Source organism: Hippocampus bargibanti, linkage group LG10 (genome assembly GCF_051943395.1).
Source record: "Hippocampus bargibanti isolate YZ-2025 linkage group LG10, ASM5194339v1, whole genome shotgun sequence".
In the NCBI taxonomy this organism is placed as follows: Eukaryota; Metazoa; Chordata; class Actinopteri; order Syngnathiformes; family Syngnathidae; genus Hippocampus; species Hippocampus bargibanti.
The window spans coordinates 24,476,381-24,499,776 of record NC_142743.1 but is presented as its reverse complement, the minus strand read 5'-3'; the positions used below and the strand labels follow the sequence as shown (position 1 = coordinate 24,499,776).

Genomic DNA, 23,396 nt, shown 5'->3' with positions numbered 1-23,396 from the left:
CTGGCTAGGTAGCTATCTATTAGCTAGCGAGCTAGCTTTCTATCTATTTGAGTTACTTCGGGGTTGTATGAACGCTGGCGCGTGTGGCTACCGCTGCTCACCCACAGAAAAATGATTTATCCTGTGACTGTAAAGTGACCTTGAGAGTTTTGAAAGGTGCTTAGAAATCAAATTTATTATTACAGTGATACCTTGGCTTACGAACTTAATTGGTTCCCAGACAGAGTGTGTAAGGCGAAAAGTGTGTATCCCAAAAATAAATTTCCTATAGGATACCATTAAAATGAGAATAATCCGTTCCCAGGTCCCCATAAAACATCATTTTCTACTTTCTAATTTTTTAATCCGCTTAGAAACGAAATATATTATTAGGATTATTCTTCTGGCGTTTGTATTGTTTATTACACGATCTTTCGGGGCGTGCATAGTTTGGTCTGCCATTTTGTTTCACATCTCAAGTACTAATAGCTGTCTCTCTTCGCTAGCGAACTTGAATGAAGTTCGCCTCCGGGTGCTCTGGGGAGCTGCTGGGGCGGAGTCTCCTCGCCGTTATTTGTAAAAGCTTTTAATGGATGATTGCCCGCCGCGGTTGTGCGTGTATAGAGGGAGCGAGGGAAACCCCCTACGCCGTCCACCCCGCCTGACCCCCCCCCCCTCCCCTCACCTTCCCCGGAGTGCCTGGCGTCTGCACGCACAATAACTCAATGAGGGGAAGCCGAAGCGAGGAGGAGAAAGAACGGTCGCCGCCGAGCGCTCAAACCCAAGCGCGCCTCCCGCGACCGAGCTCAACTACTTCGTGGCGCGGCCGCTCGGCGGAGGAAGTGGCGAGGATGCCCGGCGAGATGCCCGGCGGGACACGCGGCGACGCCCAGAGGTCAAGAGGATGCGAGCGGGCGTCCCTTTTGCTCCTACTGGTGATGGTGACGGGCGGACGGGGAGGCGTCCAGGCGTGCCCCACTCCCTGCAGCTGCCTGGGGAGCACGGTGGACTGCCACGGACTCGGGATCCGCGCCGTTCCTACAAACATTCCCCGGGGAGCGCAAAGGCTGTGAGTAAAGCGCTACGCACGTGCGGGTGTGTGACTAAAGTGCAATACAGTCATACCTTGGCTTGCGAACTTAATTGCTACCCAGACAGAGTGTATAAGGCGAAAAGTGTGTATCCCAAATATTAATTTCCCATAGGAAACCATTAAAATGAGAATAATCCGTTCCCAGGTCCCCATAAAACATCAAAACAAACGTCCGACACCTTCAAATTTGTACAGATGACGCCTGAAGAAAGCTTTTCATCGATCATCCAAAAAAAACAAAAAACAAACAGAAAAACGGGGGCGTCTACGTGAATGTTCCTCAGTCTGTCATTCACGATGTGTGTCCACGTATGAAAATCCCCACGTAGCCACAAAGTCCCGCATCAGCTATTTGCGGCAGAAATGATGACATCAGAGTACATCAATAACCAAGCACTCCAAGTGTGTATGCGTGTGAATAATTAATGCCGCCGCACGCATTATCCCATCCCTCCGCCTCCGACTTGGCCTTCACGGGTCACTGCGGGAGGACGTTTACAACGGGAGAAAGGTACGCGGAAAAAAAGTAACGCGAGTGTACGTACGTGTTATCTGCGAAATACCCTCGCCCCCTAAAAAATATATATCTACACTGACACCTTGGTTTCCGAACTTAATTGCTTCCCAGACAGTGTGTAAGGCGAAAAGTGTGTATCCCAAAAATAATTTCCCACAGGAAATCATTAAAATGAGAATAATCCGTTCCCAGGTCCCCGTAAAACATAACTTTCTACTTTCCTAAGCCTTAAAACTACACAAAATGTACCTTATTTTATGTATAATAAATGTGCTATGGTATTATAATTAAAGAAATAAACTGTACTGTGAAATAAAGTGCTTTTATTGACCTTTGTGATGGTCGATGATGGCTTGATGGAATGGAGTGGCCGCTTTCATCAGCATTAAACACTTGATGAGGAACGTAGCCTTCTTCTTTCACCATCTTGAGGAATGATCCCTTAGGTGCTTTCTCTGCCATAATTTTATCTAGTTCCTCATCAATTGTGTTCTGTTTAGCTGGCTTGATAGCTTTTTGCATCAAGTGTACAGATGGCTTGTGCGGGTTATTTGTGGAGCCTGTATATAATTTAATAATATATTTAATATAATTTTAATATAGTTAGAGTTATAGTTATTGTTATGGTTTTTACTTGTACTTGTATTTGTATTTGTTATTTGTATTTTTTTATTTTAATTTTAATTTGTATTTTAATTTTTATGTGTGCAGATGGCTTGTGCGGGTTATTTGTGGAGCTGAAGCGTAGCTAAAGAAATGCTAATCATCAATAAAAAAAAATAGGAATGCGCGTGATATCCGGGTCTTTCCGAGAATCGAAACGGAAGAGCGAGAATAGCCATGGAAATGCTGCCCCCTCCTGGAAGGGATAAAGCATTGGTATATAACGCGCACCCAAACGTTGAGTTCTTTTTTTAGGTAGAAAATTGTGCGCGTTATACTCGAATAAATACGGTACGGTAGTGGACTACTTTCTTTTTGCGTCGCAGGGATCTGAATAGGAACAACCTGACCGTCATCACCAAGTCGGACTTTTCCGGCCTGAAGCATCTGCGAGTGCTGTGAGTTGGACTTTTTTGGGCTCCTCTGTGCGATTTTGCCTGCATTTTTTGGAATGTCTTTGTTTTTTATTTTTTATTTAATTTATGATTATGATGTTATTTTAATGTGCGTGGCAGTCACCTGATGGAAAACCAAATCCGAGAGGTGGAGCGAGGCGCTTTGGATGAGCTGAAGGATCTGGAACGACTGTGAGTGGCCACTAAATAACACATTTCCTCCCTCCACCTCTGTGTGTGCCCCCCCCCCCTGTCTCAGCACGGTGGGGGACAGGGCTTTCAGCTGCTCTACCACCAAACTCTAGAACTCACTTCCTCCCAACATTGGTAACATGGATTCTCTTCCCACCTTCAAGTCCCATCTCAGAAGCCACCGTTTTAAAATGGCATTTTCTGTGTAGCTCTTTCTCTTGTTTCTATCACAGATGCTCCCCAACTTACGTACATTCGAGTTACGACTTTACGGTCAGTACATACGAACATTTTTTGCGGGTACAGTATGCCGAAAAAATGTTTGGACGGAGATGCTGTCAGTTGGATTTTGTATCGCGGGCCTATGTCGAGTATGTGGGTGAGGAGGAAATCCCTCTTCCCAATTGAGGCTCCGATGCATAACAAAATGTCATGGCTGCTGGCACGTTATTCAGTCATGACGTGCCAGCAGCTTCCGTCATGGCTTCCTGAAGACCCAAGGATATACCCTACCTCCAATGTGGGCAGCGGTGGCGTTGGGACCTCCTTGGTCCTGCCCCGCTATCTACTGTATTAGCTAGCTTTCTATCTATTTGAGTTACTTCCGGGTTGAGTGAACGCTGGCACGTGTGGCGTGGTACCGCAGCAGGTGTCAATTGATTTGACCACTGTTAGAGCGATTGAGCTTTATACTTCCCCGTTCAGTGTTTGACTTAAACACACATTCCATACAAAATAATAGCACTGAAGCAACTTACGACCAAATTCACCTTACGAAGCGTCGCTCGGAACGTATCTCGTTCGTAAGGTGGGGAGCGTCTGTATTTTGAACGTTTTATTGAACCTGCTTTTGCTTGTTTGTGTTTCAGTCGTCTGAACAGGAACCGCCTGACGCAAATTCCCGAACTTCTGTTCCAGAAGAATGAAGTTTTAACACGACTGTGAGTTTGTGTCAAATCCGGATGAAACTTGCCCAACTTGACTGAAACCAAATTAGATCCCGAAGTGATACTGGTTTAACAGCGATGTAAACGCTCCATGTGAAAGAATGAATATGATCGTACACTTTACGCATCCTTTTCATATGTTACACTTGGATGAAAGAGCAGGCCTAACAGATGAGTAAAACCAATTTTGATCCAGATCCGATCCAGATTTGGCACCAATGTAAACACAGCATTTATAATCCTCTTGAATATATTTCTATAGCATATCCATCAATGTCAAGTGTTATCACGTTCTGACCAAACGTCACCTCAAGTTTTCGTTCCAAGTTTCATCCAGATCAGCCTCAGGTAATCCAAATTTAATCAAGATCAGATCCCGATTTGAAACGCAATGAATAGAATCCACCTGAATTCGATGGTACAGGATACATGTTAGTTTAGAATCTGGATAACCTCTTTAGTCAAATGAAAGCAAGTTTAATGTGAATCCGATCCAGGTTTTGCCCGCAGTGTAAACGCGTCAAATGATCTGCGCGCAAATTTTGTAAAAGCCGACGTTTCGTGCCGAGCGTTGCCGTCTCCCTTCGCAGTCGCCTTCACTCCAAGCGAGTGGGAAAGTTTACCTTTCGCACCCGCTGACCACCCAAACAAAAGACTCCTCCGAGGAGGGGGCGACGCGCCAGCAGAGCAAATATCAGCGAGCACGTCCAGCTGTGACCGCTTTGGGTCAACATCGTTTTCGGACCTCTTGAATCCCGGCAACTAAAAGATCTTGGCGACCCGCTGGGAAAATATTGTTTCACGGAAGCCGTGTTGTCGTTTCGCAAATAGGCAGCGATGTTGTTGCCAAGGCGACTGTCTGAGATGTTCCATCGGACACTTTGGACAAAAGCTCGAACACAGAAAGATTGTCTTTTGCTGCCGGCAGGAGACGCAGCCATTTATGACAGACGCCCAAATTCTGCAGCCCTCTGCCAAGCTATTTATTGAGAGTATATGCAAATGGCAGTGATACATTAGTAAAACCACATTTTCTTGATGAGAATACCACACCTCTTGAGTTCTAAGCGCGAACAGCTGTAAGCAATAAAACATTGTCTCTTCCACGAACTGATCAATTTGCAACCTGGCTAATGAGCTCTTCGTGTGAAGGAGTTTCAAGTCGTAAATTGCTTCGGTGATCAAGGAGTTTCCCAAGTCCTAAATTCTGTGCAAGGCCAGATCTCCTCGATGAAGAGGACACTTTGTTGACCTCAGATTGACCCCAGGTTTTTTGCGCTTCAATTGTGTATTCCGTCTCACATGTTGGCTAAGCATAGAACAGCATGAAAGTTGTAAATATGATCACTTCTGATTCTGTCTAATCTCTATCAGCGCCACGCTGTCATTTCATCAGATTTTGCACAAATGTTAAATTGATGTCTGGAAACGATGAATTATTTTTCTGATGATCTTGTATTTTCAGCGACCTGAGTGAAAACGCCATCCGGGCCATTCCCAGGAGAGCCTTCAGAGGAGCCGCAGACCTCAAAAATCTGTCAGTTGATCAACTAATGCCGCCAAGGAAAAGAAACCAATACAGTGATACCTCGGGTTACGAACGCCTTGGCTTATGAACTTTTCGGTTTACGAACGTTACATTTATGAAGCATTTACCTTGGCATACAAACTATTTTTACGTTCCTAATCAAGTGTTTAATGGTGAGGAAAGCGGCCACTCCATTCCATCAAAAAGGTCAATAAAACCACTTTATTATAAAGTGCAGTTTATTTATTTAATTATAATACCATATCACATTTATTATACGTAAAATAAGGTCTATTTTTGTGTAGTTTTAGAAAATTAGAAAGTAGAAAATGATGTTTTATGGGGACCTGGGAACGGATTATTCTCATTTTAATGGCTTCCTGTGGGAAATTAATTTTTGGGATACACACTCTGTCTGGGAACCAATTAAGTTCGTAAGCCAAGGTATCACCCACCGCACGGTGTTTTTTATTTGTTTTTGTGGAAGGCGTTGCCCCTTGTGGCCTGGACTGTGAAGTGTTCATTTGAAGGGCGCATTGTGCAAACATTTTGACTCCGTCTTGTGTCGATTGACAGCCAGCTGGACAAGAACCGGATCAGCTGCATCGAGGAGGGAGCATTCAGAGCGTTGCGATCGCTGGAAGTACTGTGAGTAGACTCTGCCGTGTTGCGTTCGAGTGTCGTGGGTTCCTTCGATGTCCGCCAGTATCGCCATCGTCTCCTGTCTGCGTTTTCCTCCAGGACGCTCAACAACAACAACATCAGCAGCATTCCCGTCTCCAGTTTCAACCACATGCCCAAACTTCGCACTTTGTGAGTGGCCATTTTGAGGATCATCGTCGTGATTTGTATACCCGTTTCAGTAAAGCGTGCAGTGTGTATGCAGGGTCCAAGTTTGATCCAGATTCGATCATCGCGACATGTAAAATGCCATGCAATTAATATATCGATACACTAGACATTTGTGAGTCGTCGCCGGATGAAACTCGACTGAAACCAAATTTGATCCAGATGTGATACAGGTTCGACAGCAATGTAAATGCTACATGCAAAAGGCTGAATAGGATCATACATTGAATACGCCGTAATCAGATGTCACGCTGGGATGAAAGAGCGCACTTAATTGTTGAGTTAAACCAACGTTAATCCAGATCCAATCCGGATTTGTCACCAATGTAAAAGCAAAATGTCAAATTCAGATAAGCGTGTTCTTAGGCTCTCCCCATCGATTTCAAAAGTTATGACGTTCTGACCAAACTTCACCCGGAGTCGTCGAGCCGGCTTTCAGCCAGATCGGATTTGACTAATTCAAATGTAATCTAGATCAGATCTCCATTTGAAAGGCGACCCATAAAATCCCACTGAATTTGATGAGACGTGATTGTCACAGATGTTCGATCGGACATTGTGGACGAAGGCTCGGACCCAGAAAGATTGGCTTTTACTGCCGGCAGGAGACGCAGCCATTCATGACAGACGCCTGAATTCTGCAGCCCTCTGCCAAGCTATTTATTGAGAGTATATGCAAATTGAGGTGATACATTAGTAAAACATAGTTTTCTTGATGAGAATAGCACGCCCCGGAACGTTCGAAGCGCGAACAGCTGTAAGCAATAAAACATTGTCTCTTCCACGAACTGATCAATTTGCAACCTGGCTCATGAGCTCTTCCTGTGAAGGAGTTTCAAGTCGTAAACTGCTTCTGTGATCAAGGACAAAAGCTGAACTGGAAGCCCTTGATCAAATGAAAACAAGTTTGAACTGGATCCGATCCGGATTTGCACGTAGTGTAAACGTGTGGAATGATCCGCGTTGAAATGTTGCGAAAGTGAACGTTTGTTGCCGTTTGAGCGTCGTGGTCTCCCTTCACAGTCGCCTGCACTCCAACTCCCTGCGTTGCGACTGCCACCTGGCGTGGCTTCCGCCGTGGCTGCGCCAGCGTCCCGCCTTGGGCCTTTCCAGCCAGTGCAGCTCCCCGCCGGCCCTCAGGGGCCTCGGCCTGGCCCAACTGCGCAGGAGCGACCTGGCCTGCTCGGGTACTTTTTCACCTTCTTCTCTGCCCAATGACCCTTCCGTGAAAATCGGACGCCATCTTGTCGCGCGCCCGCAGGCGACGGCGGCGCGTTTGTGCAGCCGTGCGGCCTGGCGTCCGGCTCGTGTCCGCCCGCGTGTTCGTGCAGCGACAACATCGTAGACTGCCGAGGACGAGGCCTCACCGCTATTCCCGCGCACCTCCCCGAGGCCTTGAACGAGATGTGAGCAACAACTTTTAAGAACTTTTTTTTTTCTTCTTCAAACCACAACTAAATTGGGAAATTAAAAAAAAAAATTTATTCATCAATTTATTTGTTTTTTTTATTTATTATGTATTTTTAAAATATTTTTATTTATTTATTTTGTTGTTAATTAATTGCCTCATTAAATAAATACAGTCATTAATGAATTAACTAGTTAATAAAGTAATGATGTCTTTATTTATTGATGTCTTAATTTTCTGCCATACGCATTGCGAATGGCATAGCTTGCAAAGTGGAACTAGCTTTGGGGGTTGAACCACTCGTTTCTGCTGGTTACTATATATCAATATATAGATTCATTTTTAGTTATTTATTATTTTTTTTTTGGGGTGCATCACGTAGCAATGATGTTTTCTTTTGACTCCTTTCTCCTGGCTTACTAGTCGCCTGGAACAAAATGGCATCAAGTCGGTTCCTCCGGGTGCCTTCACCTCCTACAAGAAGCTTCGTAGAATGTAAGTCGGACAGCTGGAACTCATTCATATTCAAAGTCAAAAATATACAGGCATCCTAAAAGCGCACCTTTTTTGAATAGTTTTCTCATCTTTCCGTTTGTATATCGGCGGATGAGTCCGTATTTGTGTTTTGTGTGCGTCGCAGAGACCTGAGCAACAACCAAATATCGGAGATTGCTCCCGATGCCTTTCACGGGCTGAAAGCTCTGAACTCCTTGTGAGTAATCCCGGCGTGGTGTTCGAATGTCATGTTTTGTTCACCTGTCATTGTTGTCTGTGTGTGTGTGTGTGTGTGTGTGTGTGTGTGTGTGTGTGTGTGTGTGTGTGTGTGTGTGTGTGTGTGTGTGTGTGTGTGTGTGTGTGTGTGTGTGGCCATAAGCGGTCACGAGAGGAATTGCTTTTATTTCTTTACATTTTTTTGTTGTCCCTTAATCAGAATACGTAATACATTTCATTTGTAAGCGCCTTTCGAAACTCTCAAGGACACTTTACAGTCACAGGATATTTTTTCTGTGGGTGAGCAGTGGCAGCCACACTCACCAGCGTTCATTCAATGATCTATAATAATAAAAAATACCCAGAAAGAAAAAAATGAAAATGCTTAAAAAAAACAACATAAGAAAAAAAAATCCAAATGCAAACAAATAGAAAAGAACAAAAATCCCAAACACAAAAACATAAATAAATAAATACTAAAAAATAAAATAAAACGAGAGATATAATGTCATGACAGACTTTCACGTGTTATCTTGTCACGTGTTTTTGTTGTCCACTCATGTGCCATTGTGGATGGCCACTCATGGATGTCCGTGTTTTTTTTTTTTTGTTTTTGTTTTTTTTGTTTGTTGTTTTTTCTTTTTTTTTTTTTTTTTTTTTTTTTTTTGTTTGTTGTTTTTTCTTTGTGTTTTTTTTCTTTTTTTGTTTTTGTTTTTGTTTTCATTGTTTTTTTTGTTTTTTTTGTTTTTTCTTTTATTGTTTTATTGTTTTATTGTTTTTTGTTTGTCCAGGGTTTTGTACGGCAACAAGATCACGGAGCTCCCCGTCGGCGTGTTTGACAGCTTGTCTTCACTGGAGCTGCTGTAGGTCATCGTACTTGTTGGGACACTGTGAACAAAAGCTCACTCAAACGCAGGAAGATCGTCTTTTACTGTCGGCAGCCGTTCATGACAGACGGCCAACTTCTGCAGCCCTCTGCCAAGCTATTTCTTGAGACTACAGTCACAACTTCGGTTTACGAAGCCCTCGGCTTACGAACTTTTCGGTTTAACATAACATAACATAACATAACATAACATAACATAACATAACATAACATAACATAACATAAGATAACATAAGATAAGTTCAAATACTTTCCACATTTATCATTTCATTTGTGTCAACCTTACTCAAAAAGCTTCCCGAAACAGGAAGTGACCTTTAATACAAAAATGTCGATCACTTGTGTGTTTTTTTTTCTCTCCCTCCTGCAGGTTGCTGAACGCCAACAAAATCCACTGCGTGCGCGCGTCGGCCTTCAAGGATTTGGAGAGTCTAACTTTGCTGTCGCTCTACGACAACAAGATCCAAAGTTTGGCGAAAGGAACCTTCGGCTCGCTGCGCGCCATCCAGACACTGTGAGACGAGACAATGATAAGAATCATCATCATCATCATACATTTGATTTATAAGCACCTTTCAAAACTCTCAAGGTCGCTTTACAGATAGCCAGCCACCCAGATAGCTATATAGCTAATAGATAGCTAAATAGATAGAAAGCCAGCCAGTAGATAGCTAATAGATAGCCAAGAGATAGTTACCTAGATAGCCATCCATCCAGATACCTATATAGCCAATAGAAAGCTAAAATATGGCAAATAGATAGCTAGCTAGGCAACTAGCTACATAGCAAATAGATAGCCAGCTACCCATATAGTTATATAGCTATTAGATAGCTAAATAGATAGAAAGCCAGCCATTAGATAGCCAACAGATAGTTACCTAGATAGCCAGCCACCCAAATAGCTATATAGCTAATAGATAGCTAAATAGATAGAAAGCCAGCTAATAAATTGCTAGCTTTGCTAGCATTGCAAAACTAAAATTTAGCTAATAGATAGCTAGGTAGGTAGCTTTCTAGATAGAAAATAGATAGTCAGCTCGGTAGCTAGCTAGATAGCTAGCCAGCTGGATAGCCAGATAAACCTAGCGATGACGTGACTCCTTTGTGTCCATTCAGTCACCTGGCGCAGAACCCTTTTGTGTGCGACTGCAACGTCAAGTGGCTAGCCGACTTCCTTCGCGCGAACCCCATCGAGACTAGCGGCGCGCGCTGTGCTAGCCCGCGACGCCTCGCCAACAAACGCATCGCGCACATTCAAAGCAGCAAGTTCCGATGCTCCGGTCAGTCTCTCTCTTTCACAGTTTGTCGTTTTTTAAACAATGACAAAAATTAAAAACACAACGACTAAATCATTCATATGAGTTATGCATGCCTTATTATTGGTTAATAAGATAATAATAATAATAATAATAATAATACTTTTATATATATATAATTTATTAGTGGCTTTCAAAACTCTCAAGGACACTTTACAGTCACAGGATATTTTTTTCTGCGGGTGAGCAGCGGCAACCATAGGCGCCAGTGTTCACTCAACCCGGAAGTAACTCAAATAGATAGAAAGCTAGCTAGCTAATAGATACAGTAATAATAATAAAACATTTCCTTTCTAAGCGCCTTTCAAAACTCTCAAAGACACGTTACAGTCAGAGGATATTTTTTTCTGCAGGTGAGCAGCGGCAGCCATACGCGCCAGCGTTCACTCAACCCGGAAGTAACTCAAATAGATAAAAAGCTAGCTTGCTAGCTAATAGATACAGTAATAATAATAATAATAATACATTTCATTTCTAAGCGCCTTTCAAACGTCTCAAGGTCACTTTACAGTCACAGGATAAGTTTTTTTTTATGTGGGTGAGCATGCACCAAGTTCACTCAACCCGGAAGTAACTGAAATAGATAGAAAAGACTACAATATATTATTGTATGGTTTCTACCATATTACAAAATATATTTATTTATTTGTTTGTTTATTTATTTCAATGCAAATTCTTATTTTTGAATACTTTTCTGTTTTTTAGGTTATTAAAAAAAAGATTTTAATTCCAGAATTATTTTTATTTTTTGACCAATTGATAATATTAACTCATTCACTGCCATTCACAAATTTATTCGGCAATTGAAAATATGACCGAAATTTTTCGGGTTATGTTTTTTTCATGCTTGGGTGTTAATAACTCAAAGATAGAGAGCTAGCTAGCTAGCTAATAGATACCTAATACATAGTTAGCCAGCTAAGAGAGCCAGCTAGCCAGCTAATAGATAGCCAGATAGCCAATAGATAGCTAGCTAGCTAATATTGTAATTTGAATAAATAGATAGCTAATATGTATGTAATTTTCCGTTGGCGCTTTTCTTGATCATAGCAGCCGTCATGTCGGAATGTAAGTCGTCATACGTATTTGTTTAGTGATCGGCTTTTCTTTGCGTTGATATTCTAGCCAAGGAGCAGTACCACATCCCAGGTGCGTAACGCCCGTATCCTTCACGCTAGCTGTCAATCAAAAGGTCACCACGCCCCCAACGCGCCTCAAATAGATTTTTAACTCAAAATATGGGTTTTGTATTCATTTATTTTTCCGGCTATTTATTTAATCATGTGTCTGATTATTTACTTGTGTATTTATTTATTTGCCCGTTTATTGAGTTAACTATTCATTTATTTTTGTGTACGGTATTTGTCTGATTATTTATTTGTGTTTTTATGTATTTTTATTAATGTATTTATTTCTTTTTATTCAAGTATTTTTTATGTATTTATTTGTCCGTTTGTTTATTTATTCATTCATTGATTTGTCCGTTCATTTATTTAATTATTCGTTTATTTGCCTGTTTATTAGCTATCTAGTAGCTAGCTAGCTTTCTGTCTATTTCAGGTTGAGTGAACGCTGGCGTGTGTGGCTACCACTGCTCACCCAAAGACTTTCAAAACTCTCAAGGTCACTTTGCAGTCGTAGGATAAGTTTTTCTGGGGGTAAGCAGCGGCAGCCACACGCGCCAGCGTTTACTCAACTTGGAAATAATTTTAAATGGATAGAAAGCTAGCTAGCTAGCTAATAAATAGCCAACAGCGAGCCAGCCAGCTAGCCAGCTAATAGCTAGCCAGCCAGACGGCCAACAGATAGCCAGCCAGATAACAGAACAACAAACTAGATAGCGAGAATGGGTGGGGGTTTGTTTGATGAACCGCGATGGAAAAATTGTGAGCTCATCTGCCGCCAGGGACGGAGGACCGCCGCTTGAGTTCTGCTTGCAACGGCAAGCCGACGTGTCCGAGCAAATGTCGCTGCGAGGCTAACGTGGTGGACTGCTCCAACCTGAGACTCACCAAATTCCCCCAACATCTGCCCCCCACCACCGAGGAACTGTATGACGCGCACACACACACACACACACACACACACACACACACACACACACACACACACACACACACACACACACACATTTCTGTTTCAAAGGGTTTGTGAGGTCCGGATAACTCCAGATAAGGAGTGAGGACCACCGTTGCTGCTAAGTTTCGAGAAGATCTCGTGTTCCATTTGAAGACTAAATGTCAGCCCATTCCCCACTTCAACTTCTTTCAACACAAATAAATAAAAAGTGGACTTGAAGCTGAAATAACAGCAGGAGTGAGGACTCTGAATGGGTACATTCAAAGTCCTCAACCCTGTTGTGAATTTGGTTAAAATATTGTTTTACTTTTTGTGGTATGACCTTTTTCTCTCATTAACGACACACACACACACACACACACACACACACACACACACACACACACACACACACACACACACACACACACACAGTGAGTAAATAGTGTGTGTATCCAAGTGAAATGAATATACACACCAAAAAATCATTTTGGATGAAATTTTAACAGATGCATTTCTAGACCCTCTAGAAGCCTTTAGAAGAAAAAACCTGTGAGGACCGTCCAAAAATGTCCTCATTTGTCAAAAAATGTCCTCACTACGTATGGTATGAAATGTTAGTGGTCCTCACAAGACTAGTCATACAAATGTACACGCACACACATGCACCATGAACGTAACGTGTATATATGTTGACATATATGTTGACATGTATGTCACGCTGCATGAATGCACAGCCGCTGGACATTTCAACCTGCCGTGTCCACTCACCATCTTGTTTTTTTTTTCTTGTCTTTTGGCTTTTGTGCCCCCCCCCCCTTCACCTCCCTTCCACCGATGACGATGTCGTCGGTGGTGTCTACGTCGCAGGCGTCTCAACAACAATGACCTGGCTCTGCTGGAGGCCACGAGCGCCTTCAAAGGCCTCTCGCGGCTCAAGAAAATGTAGGTCAAACTGGGGTGACGACACGCGCACACACGTGTCAGAATGCTTGAGTGCTCAAATGTATTTGTTTATTTGTTTATTTTCACGGTTATGTAGGTAATTATTTCTCTGCTTATTTACTTTTGTAATTAGTCGATGTTCCCCTTTTTTTCTTTCCACGTCGATCAGAAACTTGAGCAACAACAAAATCTCGGAGATCGAGGACGGCGCCTTCGAAGGCGCCTCTGGCGTGGTCGAGCTGCACCTGACCGCCAACCAGCTGCAGGCGGTGCGCGCCGCCATGTTCGCAGGGATGGACTCGCTACGCATGCTGTGAGACGCGCACACGCGTACACGCAGACCCCTCCAAGGGCTTCTTGAACAGGTTTGAATGTGCGCGCAGGATGTTGAGGAACAACAAGATCCGTTGCCTTGACAACGGCAGCTTCACGGGCCTCAACAACGTTCGTCTGCTGTCGCTCTACGACAACCAGCTCGGCGTCATCCTGCCCGGAACTTTTGACGCCCTTCCTCACCTTTCCACGCTGTCAGTTGACGCACAAACGCATGCTCCGCACTAAGAAATAATACAGTGAAACCTCGGTTTGGCTTACGAACTTTTCGGTGAAAACTTTACCTTGGCATACGAACTCTTTTTCGGGATACGCACGGAGCTGCCGCAATGAGTCATGTGTCGTTGGCAAACGAGCCCCGTTCTCCTAACAAGAAAATGGCAGCCGACTAGTTTTGGTGGCCTATTCCCCGCCCCCAGTCTTCGGTTAAAGCCACGTGATTGGTCAAAAACGCAGCAGTGAGGGGAGGAGGTTTAAACATTAAAGAGACAGGCAGATGATAGACAGAGAGTGAGAAAATTGGTAGAAAACATGGTGACATTTGTACTCGTTTCGACTTTAATAGTTCAAAGGCAGAGTGTAGACTGCAAGGTTAAAATTCCCATCAATCAGGCTCCACAAAAACCCGCTCAAGCCATTTGTACACTTGAGGCAAAAAGCTATCAAGCCAGCTAAACAGAACACAATTGATGAGGAACTAGGTAAAATGACGGCAGAGAAAGCACCTACAAGGGATCATTCCTCAAGATGGTGGAAGAACAAGGCGATGTTCCTCATCAAGTGTTGACTCAGAATCAGAAAACCTTTATTCGTCCCACAATGTGGACATTTGCAGTTCACTGAAGAAAGCGGCCACTCCATAACATCAAGCTATCAACGACCATCACAAAGGTCAATAAAACCACTTTATGTCACAGTACAGTTTATTTCTTTCATTATAATACCATCGCACATTTAGTCTACATAAAATAAGGTGTATTTTGTGCAGTTTTAAGGCTTAGAAAAGTAGAGAATGATGTTTTATGGGGACCTGGGAACGGATTATTCTCATTTGAATGGTTTCCTATGGGAAATTAAGTTTTGGGATACACACTTTTGGCCTTACGCACTCTGTCTGGGAAGCAATGAAGTTCGTAAGCCGAGGTATCAGTGTAATTCATTCACGAATCCCCTTTTTGTTAGCAAACACCCGTTAGCCGCGTGATTGAAGCGGCTGACGTCGGGCCTAACCAAAGCTTTGTTTTGGCTGGCGCTGCCAGGAACCTCCTGGCCAACCCGTTCAAGTGCGACTGCCGCCTGTCGTGGTTGAGCGCCTGGCTGAGGAGCCGTCGCGTGGTGACGGGAAACCCCCGTTGCCAAGGCCCCCCTTTCCTCCGCGAGATCCCGCTACAGGACGTGGCGGCGCCCGACTTTCGCTGCGAGGACGGTACGTTAACGTGGCGGAAGGTCACGTTGACTTCCTGTGCGGCGAGCGTCCACTTCCTGTAAGTGGACACCGTTTCAGGCTCTGCGGCCGAGCCCGCCTGCTTCCCTGCGGGCCCGCGATGTCCCGACGGTTGCACGTGCGCCGACACGGTGGCGCGTTGCAGCAACAAGCATCTGCGGGCGCTACCCGGAGGGCTTCCGGCAAACCTCACCGAACTGTGAGTGGCCGATGGGACCGGCGCTTCCTTTCAAAATAAAACGGATGAACCTTTCAAGTTAAAATGTGCGGGCCGGCAGATATCTGGACGGCAACCAGTTGACGCGAGTCCCCGACGAGTTGGCCAACTTTGCCAACCTGCAGCTGATGTGAGGAACAACGTTGGATTGATGCAATTACTGCCAACGTCCAGCGGAGGGCGCCGATGGGCGTTTCCTTCCTTCCTTTTGCTGTTACTTTCCCGCCATTGATTTGCTCTTTGAATGTGCAGAGATTTGAGCAACAACAACATCGACGCCCTGTCCGAGGATTCCTTTGCTAACATGAGCCGACTCACCACCCTGTGAGTCAACGCGCACACACACACACACACACACACACACAAACATACATCCACGTGTGTATATGAATGCTTGAAGTTAACCCTTTGGATGTGTTGTTGTGTTCAGGATCCTGAGTTATAATTCTTTACGTTGCATCCCCCCGCTGGCCCTGGCAGGCTTGGGATCACTGAGGCTCCTGTTCGTATACACACACGCATCACACACGCACGGCGCGTACAAACGCACGCGTGGCGACCGGACGTGTCAAGCGCTTCCTGTTCAGGTCCCTGCACGGCAACGACATCTCGGAGCTGCCAAGCGGAATTTTCCACCACGCGGCGTCGCTGTCGCACCTGTACGTACCTTTCCGTTACGAATGAAAGCAAGACGGACGGACGGGCGCTTGATTGGGGCCGTGTCTCTTTTTGATGATGTCACGGAGCAGCGCCATCGGCGCCAACCCCCTCTACTGCGACTGCCGCCTGCTGTGGCTCTCCGAGTGGCTCAAAAGCGGCTACAAGGAGCCCGGCATCGCCCATTGCGGCGGGCCGCCCGCCATGGAGGGCCAACTGCTGCTCACCGCCCCACCCGAACGCTTCGTCTGCCGGGGTGAGAAAAGAATAACATTTAAAGTTGTCCTTTTGGAGCCTATTTTCTAAAATCTAAGGCGCACCTTCAACAAATGACATATTTTATCATAATAATCAGATTAAAACCCTAGCGAAAGAAAATAGATGGTTTGAAAGGGGAGTAAAAGAAGCTATTTTCCTAAAACAGCAAAACCCTTCAGTAAAACGCCATGGTGGGGTGAGGTTCACTTTGGATCGTTCCTACAACCGATTTCTTAGGCAACATCGGCTTAGTTATAATAGTCGCGGTTCAATTAGAAAATTAGAAAATGATGTTTTATGGGGACCTGGGTTCGGATTATTCTTATTTTAATAGTTTCTTATGGGAAGTAAAGTTTTGGGATATACACTTACACACTGTTTTTTTGTGCGCTCAGGTGGGGTTGAGCCCAGCGTGGCGGCAAAGTGCAACCCGTGCGCGTCGTCGCCTTGCCAAAACCGAGGCCTGTGCCACAACCGTCCTTTGCACTCGCCACCGTACGCGTGCACCTGCAAGGACGGATTCACGGTATGGCATAAATCCCACCTCCCAATCTGCCCCCGAATGCCACGCGACTTCCCAAAACAACCAATCAACTGCAAGTTGAAATAAGTCAATAAGTCAATCAACCAACCGATCAATCAAGCAACCAATCAACCAACCAACTGATCAATCCAATCAATCAATCAATCAATCAACCAATCAATCAAGCAAGCAACCAACCGACCGATCAATCAATCGGTCAATCAATCGATCAATCAATCAATCAATCAAATGATCAATCAAGCAACCAACCAACCGATCAATCAATCAATCAACCAACCAAACGATCAATCAAGCAATCAATCAATCAATCAATCAATCTTGGTAATAATTCTGATTCTGATTGTGATGATTCTGATTGTGATCAATCAATGTGTGGTTTGATCCATTCGCTTGTTTGTTTGTTTGTTTGTTTGCAGGGCCACCATTGCGAGAGTCCAGCGGACGCCTGCGCCAGTCATCCTTGCATCAACGGAGGAAGTTGCCTCGGTAACCAGCAGACGAGCGGCTTCAGGTACACAAGCCCGCATTCACGCATTCACACGCATTCACTCATTCGCACATTCACTCATTCACACATTCGCACACTTCCAACTCAACTAAACACACACCAAACAAGAGGCAGTGACAATAAAAATACAACAAAATTCAGGGCCGGTTCTAGGTAGGAGTAAGAGGGGGCTAAGCTAGCTAGCTTTCGATTTTTTTATCTAGCTGGCTAGGTATTTATCTAGCTAGATAGCTCTCGATTTGCTATCTAGCTGGCTAGCTATCTATCTAGCTAGCTCGCTGGCTGGCTGGCTATCTATTGGCTATCTATTAGCTGGATAGCTAGCTGGCTGGCTGTCTATTGGGTATCTAATAACTAGCCGGCTAGTTACCTGGCTATCTATTGGCTATTTGTTAGCTAGCTAGCTGGCTGGTTGGCTATCTATTAGCTATGTAATGGCTAGCTAGTTAGCTTTTTATTTGACTTATTTCGGGTTGAGTGAACGCTGGCGCGTGTGGCTGCCGCTGCTCACCCACAGAAAAAACATATCCTGTGACTGTAAAGTGGCCTTGAAAGGCGCTTAGAAATCAAATGTATTATTATGATTATGATTATTCTTAGTCAACTTGCTATTTTTAACCCCACAAACGCCACCTGGACGCACGTCGCTGTGTCAATCTCAAGCCTTGCAAACCCGCAGTTATTGTATTTTATTTTTAAACACTGCGTGTTGTTCTTCAATAAGTAAGTATGAGTTGAGTCGTTTCACGCGCCTGTCGTCAAGTGCTAAATGGCTGATGTCACACTTTTGACATGCCCGCCAGCTAATGAGTGAGACTCATTAGCTGGCGGCTAATGAGTTAGCACGAGATGCCGCGCACGCCTCATTAGCATGTTTTTTTCACTCCCTCTCCTTGTTGTGTGTGTGTGTGTGTGTGTGTGTGTGTGTATTTGTGTGTTTGTGTATGTACAACTGTGTGTGCATCTATCTATGGATGTGTGTGTATTTGTGTGTGTGTACATCTGTGTGTGTGTGTGTATTTGTGTATGTACAATTGTGTGTACATCTGTCTATATATATGTGTAAATTTGTGTTTATGTGTGTGTGTGTGTGTGTATTTGTGTGCGTGTGTGTGAGTGTGTAGTTGCGCGTGCGCTTTGGGCTTCCACGGCGTGTCCTGCGAGGTGAACGCCGACGATTGCCAGGAGCACGGCTGCGAGAGCGGCGCCACCTGCGTGGACGGCGTGGCCAACTACACTTGCTTGTGCCCCCCTGGACGAGAAGGTAGGCGTGTCTCGGTCGTGGCCCCGCCCCTTGACCGCCCCTCACCTGTGATTGGGGGGCGCCAGGTCTGTTTTGCCAGGACGAGGAGGACGCGTGCGCCCCCGCCCGCAACCCCTGCAAGCATCAGGCCACCTGCGTCCGCACCGACGCCGGCCACAGGTGACAAAGCACCTTTATTTTGCCCTTTTTAGCCTTGCTATGCTAACGCCGTTCTGGTTGGCCTTTTTTCATGGGGGGGGGGGGGTTGTGTTGTTGCGTTTGCTATGTGTCAGGTGCGTGTGCGTCCCGGGTTGGGTTGGCCCCGATTGCGGCTTGGACTACGACGAGTGTGCGGACCACCGCTGTCAGAATGCGGCGCGGTGCGTGGACCGCCTGGACGGATACACGTGTACGTGTCCCCAAGGATACACGTATGTACACGCACTGAAGCGGGAAGCAAGTCAAAACAACAAGATTCTTTCCCCTCAAATAAATGTCATTCTAGCTATCAATCAAGCTAGCTAGCTCTCTATTTTTAATCTAGCTGGCTAGGTATTTATCAAGCTAGCTGGCTATCTATTAGCTGGCTAGCTAGCTGGCTGTCTATTGACTATCTAATAGCTAGCTGGCTAGTTAGCTGGCAATCTATTGACTATCTGTTAGCTAGCTAGCTAGCTGGCTGGCTATTTATTAGCTAGCTATCTAGCTAGCGATTATCTATCTATTAGCTAGCTAGCTGGCTGGCTATCTGTTGGCTATCTGGTGGTATCTTGTCCTTTAAAAACCAACATGAAGAGCGGACATCTTTGCCTTTTTTTGGGGGGGCGACCAGGGGCGATTTTTGCGAGGTGGCGTCGTCGCCCTGCCAGCTAGCCCGTTGCCAGAACGGCGCCCCCTGCCTGGAAAAGGCGGGAAGGGCGCAGTGCCAGTGCCCGGCGGGTTTTGAGGGCGCCTCCTGCGAGAAGCTAGTCGGCGTCAACTTTGTCAACGGCGACGCTTACGTCCAACTGCGCCACGTCAAGGACCTCCCGACAGCTAACATTAGCATGCAGGTTAGCCGCCGGCAAAAAAAAAGGCCAAAAAGAGCAAGTGAGAAATAAACGCCCGCCCGCGCCCTCCTCCTTTCAGGTGTCCACGGGGGATGAAAACGGCATTTTGTTGTTTAACGGCGATAAGGAACCCATCGCTGTGGAGCTTCATCAAGGTCACGTCAGGGTCACTTACGACCCCGGCAACCAGCCCGCCGCCGCCATTTACAGGTGGGAACACGCCCGTGAGTGATAACGTCAATGCCAGCTCACTAGACAGTTAGCCGGCTAGCTAGCAGGCCAGCTAGCCAGCTAACCATTGGCTGTCTGGCTGGCTATCGATTAGCTATGTATTAGCTGGCTATCTCGCTAGCTATCTAGCTAGCTAGCTGGCTATCCATCCATCCATCCAGCTATGTCGTAGCTGTCTGGCTATCTGTCTAGCTGTGTATTAGCTGGCTATCTCGCTGGCTATCTAGCTAGCTATCGAGCTAGCTGGCTATCCATGCGATGTCTGGCTATCTGGCTAGCTGTGTATTAGCTGGCTATCTCGCTGGCTATCTAGCTAGCTATCGAGCTAGCTGGCTATCCATGCGCTGTCTGGCTATCTGGCTAGCTGTGTATTAGCTGGCTATCTCGCTGGCTTTCTAGCTTGCTGTCCATTAGCTGTCTGGCTATCTAGTTTGCTGTCAGGCTAGCTATCTATTAGCTATCTATTAGCTATGTATTAGCTAGCTTTCTATCTATTTGAGTTACTTCCGGGTTGAGTGAACGCTGGCGCGTGTGGCTGCCGCTGCTCACCCAGAGAGAAACATCTACCAGTGACTGTAAAGTGATCTTAAGAGTTTTGAAAAGCGCTTAAAAATGAAATGTATTCTTATTCTTATTTTTATTCTTATTCTTACATGATGTCTGCTAGCTGGCTATCTAACTAGCTAGCTAGCGAGCTCGAAGGCCAGCTCTCCAGCTAGCTAGCTCGCTAATCAGGTAGCTTGCAGATTTCAAGTGTCAAGCTAGCTAACAATTTTTTTTTGTGGCGGTTGCCCTCAGCTCGGAGACGGTGAACGACGGTCTTTTCCACACGGTGGAGCTGTTGAACTTTGAGCGGACGCTCAACCTGTCGGTGGACGGCGGTCAAGCGGCCACGCTGGACGGACGCCCACGCCGGCAGGCCGCCAGGATGGACGCGCCGCTCTACGTGGGAGGTCGCAACACACACACACACACACACACACACACACACACACACACACACACACACACACACACACACACACACACACACTGAATTGTCCTCAAGCAAATTGTCCTAGCTTGCTGGCTAGCAGGCCTTATAGCTAGCGGAATCTAACCTAGCCAGCTGGCAGAAATCATGCATCAACCTAGCTATCTTGACAAACGAATTCTACTAGCTGCCTAGCTAGCTGGTTAGCGAGCTGGATAACTAGCCAGTTGGCTGGCTAGCTTGCCTGCTAGCTGGCTGTTCAAAAACAATGAAATCCATGTTTGAAAAGCCTAATTTTGAGGTTTAAACATTAAAGAGAGGTGGTTTAAACATACATTTATGGGCACCTGGGAACGGATTAGTCTCATTTTAATGCTTTCCTATGGGAAATTAATATTTGGGATACACACTTTTTGCCTGACACACTCTGTCTGCGAACCAATTAAGTTCGTAAGCCAAGGTATCACTGTATGTTCTATTTATGACATTTGAGTTTTAAATTTTGGTTGGAGATACTAGCACAAGCTTCGGCGGGCCGCGTCAAAAAACGTCGTGGGACCGAACTTGACCCCTGGGGAACCCCACACGCCCTCAATCATTCAAATGAATGCGGAAATGTCCTCCGTCTTAGCATTTTTGCACCCATTGCAGTTTGTTTTGTGGGCCATGACTTGTTGAATGATTTATTTATTTATTTATTTGTGTGTGTGTGTGTGTGGGGGGGGGGGGGTGTGTGTGATGTTCAGGCCTTCCCGAGGAGGCGGTCCCGGCCTCGTTGTCTTTGTCCTCCCGCGCCGCCGTCAACGCGTCGGGCTTCCACGGCTGCATCCGGAACCTTTACATCAACCAAGAGCTTCAGGACTTCACCCACTGGCGCATGCAGGCGGGGGTCCTGCCGGGCTGCGGCGCCTGCCAGCCAGCAGGGGGCGCACAGGTTACACGCCAGACCAGAAATCAGGCTTCTACTTCCAGGATGGATTTGGTTGCCTTGTTTTATTTTGACGCTTTTTCAGGGAGGGCAGTGTGTGTGCCAGTCGGGGTGGGCGGGGCCACACTGTGACCAGCCAATCAGCAAAGGGTTTGATGGAGGAGGGGCCGCCGCGGACGCAACGGAAACCCCAGGTTGGTGTCTTGGAGAGCCGATGGAAAGATGATCTGGAGACTCCAGAGTAGTAGTGATGGGAATTCCGGCTCTTTTCAGGCTCTTTTGGTTCGGCTCACTAAAAAGATCTTTGGCTCTTTTGGCTCACAAATGGCTCCTCTTTTTTTGTTGCTTAAATTAACTCCCAAAAATCATGTAAAATTACGTGAAAAACGAATTACTCAGGTAAAAAAATACACTATTTGAAATATTTATTATTTATATGGCGTTATTTATATGTGCGCAGTAGTAATGAGAATTCCGGCTCTTTTGACTCTTCTCACTAAAATGATCCGGCTCTTTTGGCTCCGAAATTGCTCCTTCAGAGATCCGGCTCTAAGAACCGGCTCATTCGCGAACGACACATCACAACTACTGTTGTGCCCCCCCCCCCCCCTTCCCCCCTTTCGCCTTACCCCTCCAGGTTTCGCATGTTTGGGCGTTCCCGTGCGCGATTACCATCGCCTCCAGCGGGGCGCCGTTTTCTGCCGGACCTCCAAGACCTTCTCCTGGGTGGAGTGCCAAGGCCGCTGCCAGCCGGGCGGGGTCTCGCCGGAAGGCCCCGCCCCCTCTTCCTGCTGCGCCGCCCTCAGGCTGCGGCGCCGGCGAATCAACTTCCTGTGCGATGACGGAACGTCTGTGACGCAAGATGTGGACAAGCCACTCGAGTGTGGCTGCAAAATGTGTGTGTAGTATACGCACACTCACACACGCGCGCACACGCAAGCGCCACCTGTTGTCTTTGATGTTCGTTGATGAAGTTTTGTTCTGCATGTCGGAAAACACGTACGGAAAGTCAATGTCTCCTAAGTTTATTCAATGTTTTCTTTCTCGAAATGTTGGAAATGTTTTTCCATATTTTTCTTGCTGTAAAAAATGTGTTGAACTGTCTTTGATGTGTGACGAAATACACAAATGTTTATCGATGACTGAAGTTGTCTTTAGTTTTTTGGTTGTTTTTTTAGTAAAGCTGAAAAAAAGCGAGCATGTATAGTAAGGCGTTTTTACGCAAAAAAACGACCATGTATAGTAAGGCGTTTTTAGCCGAAAAAAAAACGACCATGTATAGTAAGGCGTTTTTACGCAAAAAAAACGACCATGTAAGTAAGGCGTTTTTAGCCGAAAAAAACGACCATGTATAGTAAGGCGTTTTTAGCCGAAAAAAACGATCATGTATAGTAAGGCGTTTAGTCGAAAAAAAACCGGCCATGTATAGTAAGGCGTTTTTAGCCGAAAAAAACGACCATGTATAGTAAGGCGTTTTTAGCCGAAAAAAAACGACCATGTATAGTAAGGCGTTTTTAGCCGAAA

At 45.6% G+C, this 23,396-nt stretch overlaps 1 protein-coding gene across 2 annotated transcripts; it reads left to right on the top strand.

The window, feature by feature from the left end:
- Positions 1-692: 692 nt before the first annotated feature.
- slit1b (slit homolog 1b (Drosophila)) lies at positions 693-23,006 on the top strand. 2 transcript variants are annotated; one of them, XM_089007317.1, is made up of 37 exons: positions 828-1,048; positions 2,579-2,650; positions 2,768-2,839; positions 3,709-3,780; positions 5,252-5,323; positions 5,891-5,962; positions 6,056-6,127; positions 7,187-7,350; positions 7,425-7,569; positions 7,995-8,066; positions 8,212-8,283; positions 9,074-9,145; positions 9,539-9,682; positions 10,285-10,448; positions 11,610-11,633; positions 12,391-12,535; positions 13,413-13,487; positions 13,657-13,800; positions 13,871-14,014; positions 15,080-15,246; positions 15,325-15,463; positions 15,543-15,611; positions 15,734-15,805; positions 15,912-15,983; positions 16,069-16,140; positions 16,231-16,394; positions 16,792-16,922; positions 17,357-17,451; positions 18,573-18,712; positions 18,778-18,871; positions 18,985-19,122; positions 19,524-19,743; positions 19,820-19,950; positions 20,770-20,924; positions 21,691-21,878; positions 21,958-22,066; positions 22,510-23,006. In XM_089007317.1, the coding sequence occupies exons 1-37, from the start codon at positions 831-833 to the stop codon at positions 22,776-22,778; spliced, it is 4,440 nt and encodes a 1,479-aa protein (XP_088863443.1). In that variant the 5' UTR covers positions 828-830; the 3' UTR covers positions 22,779-23,006. The 2 variants fall into 2 exon arrangements, with proteins under 2 accessions (XP_088863442.1, XP_088863443.1); XM_089007316.1 differs by lacking the exon at positions 11,610-11,633 and having other exon boundaries at positions 693-1,048.
- The last annotated feature ends 390 nt before the right edge of the window (positions 23,007-23,396 follow it).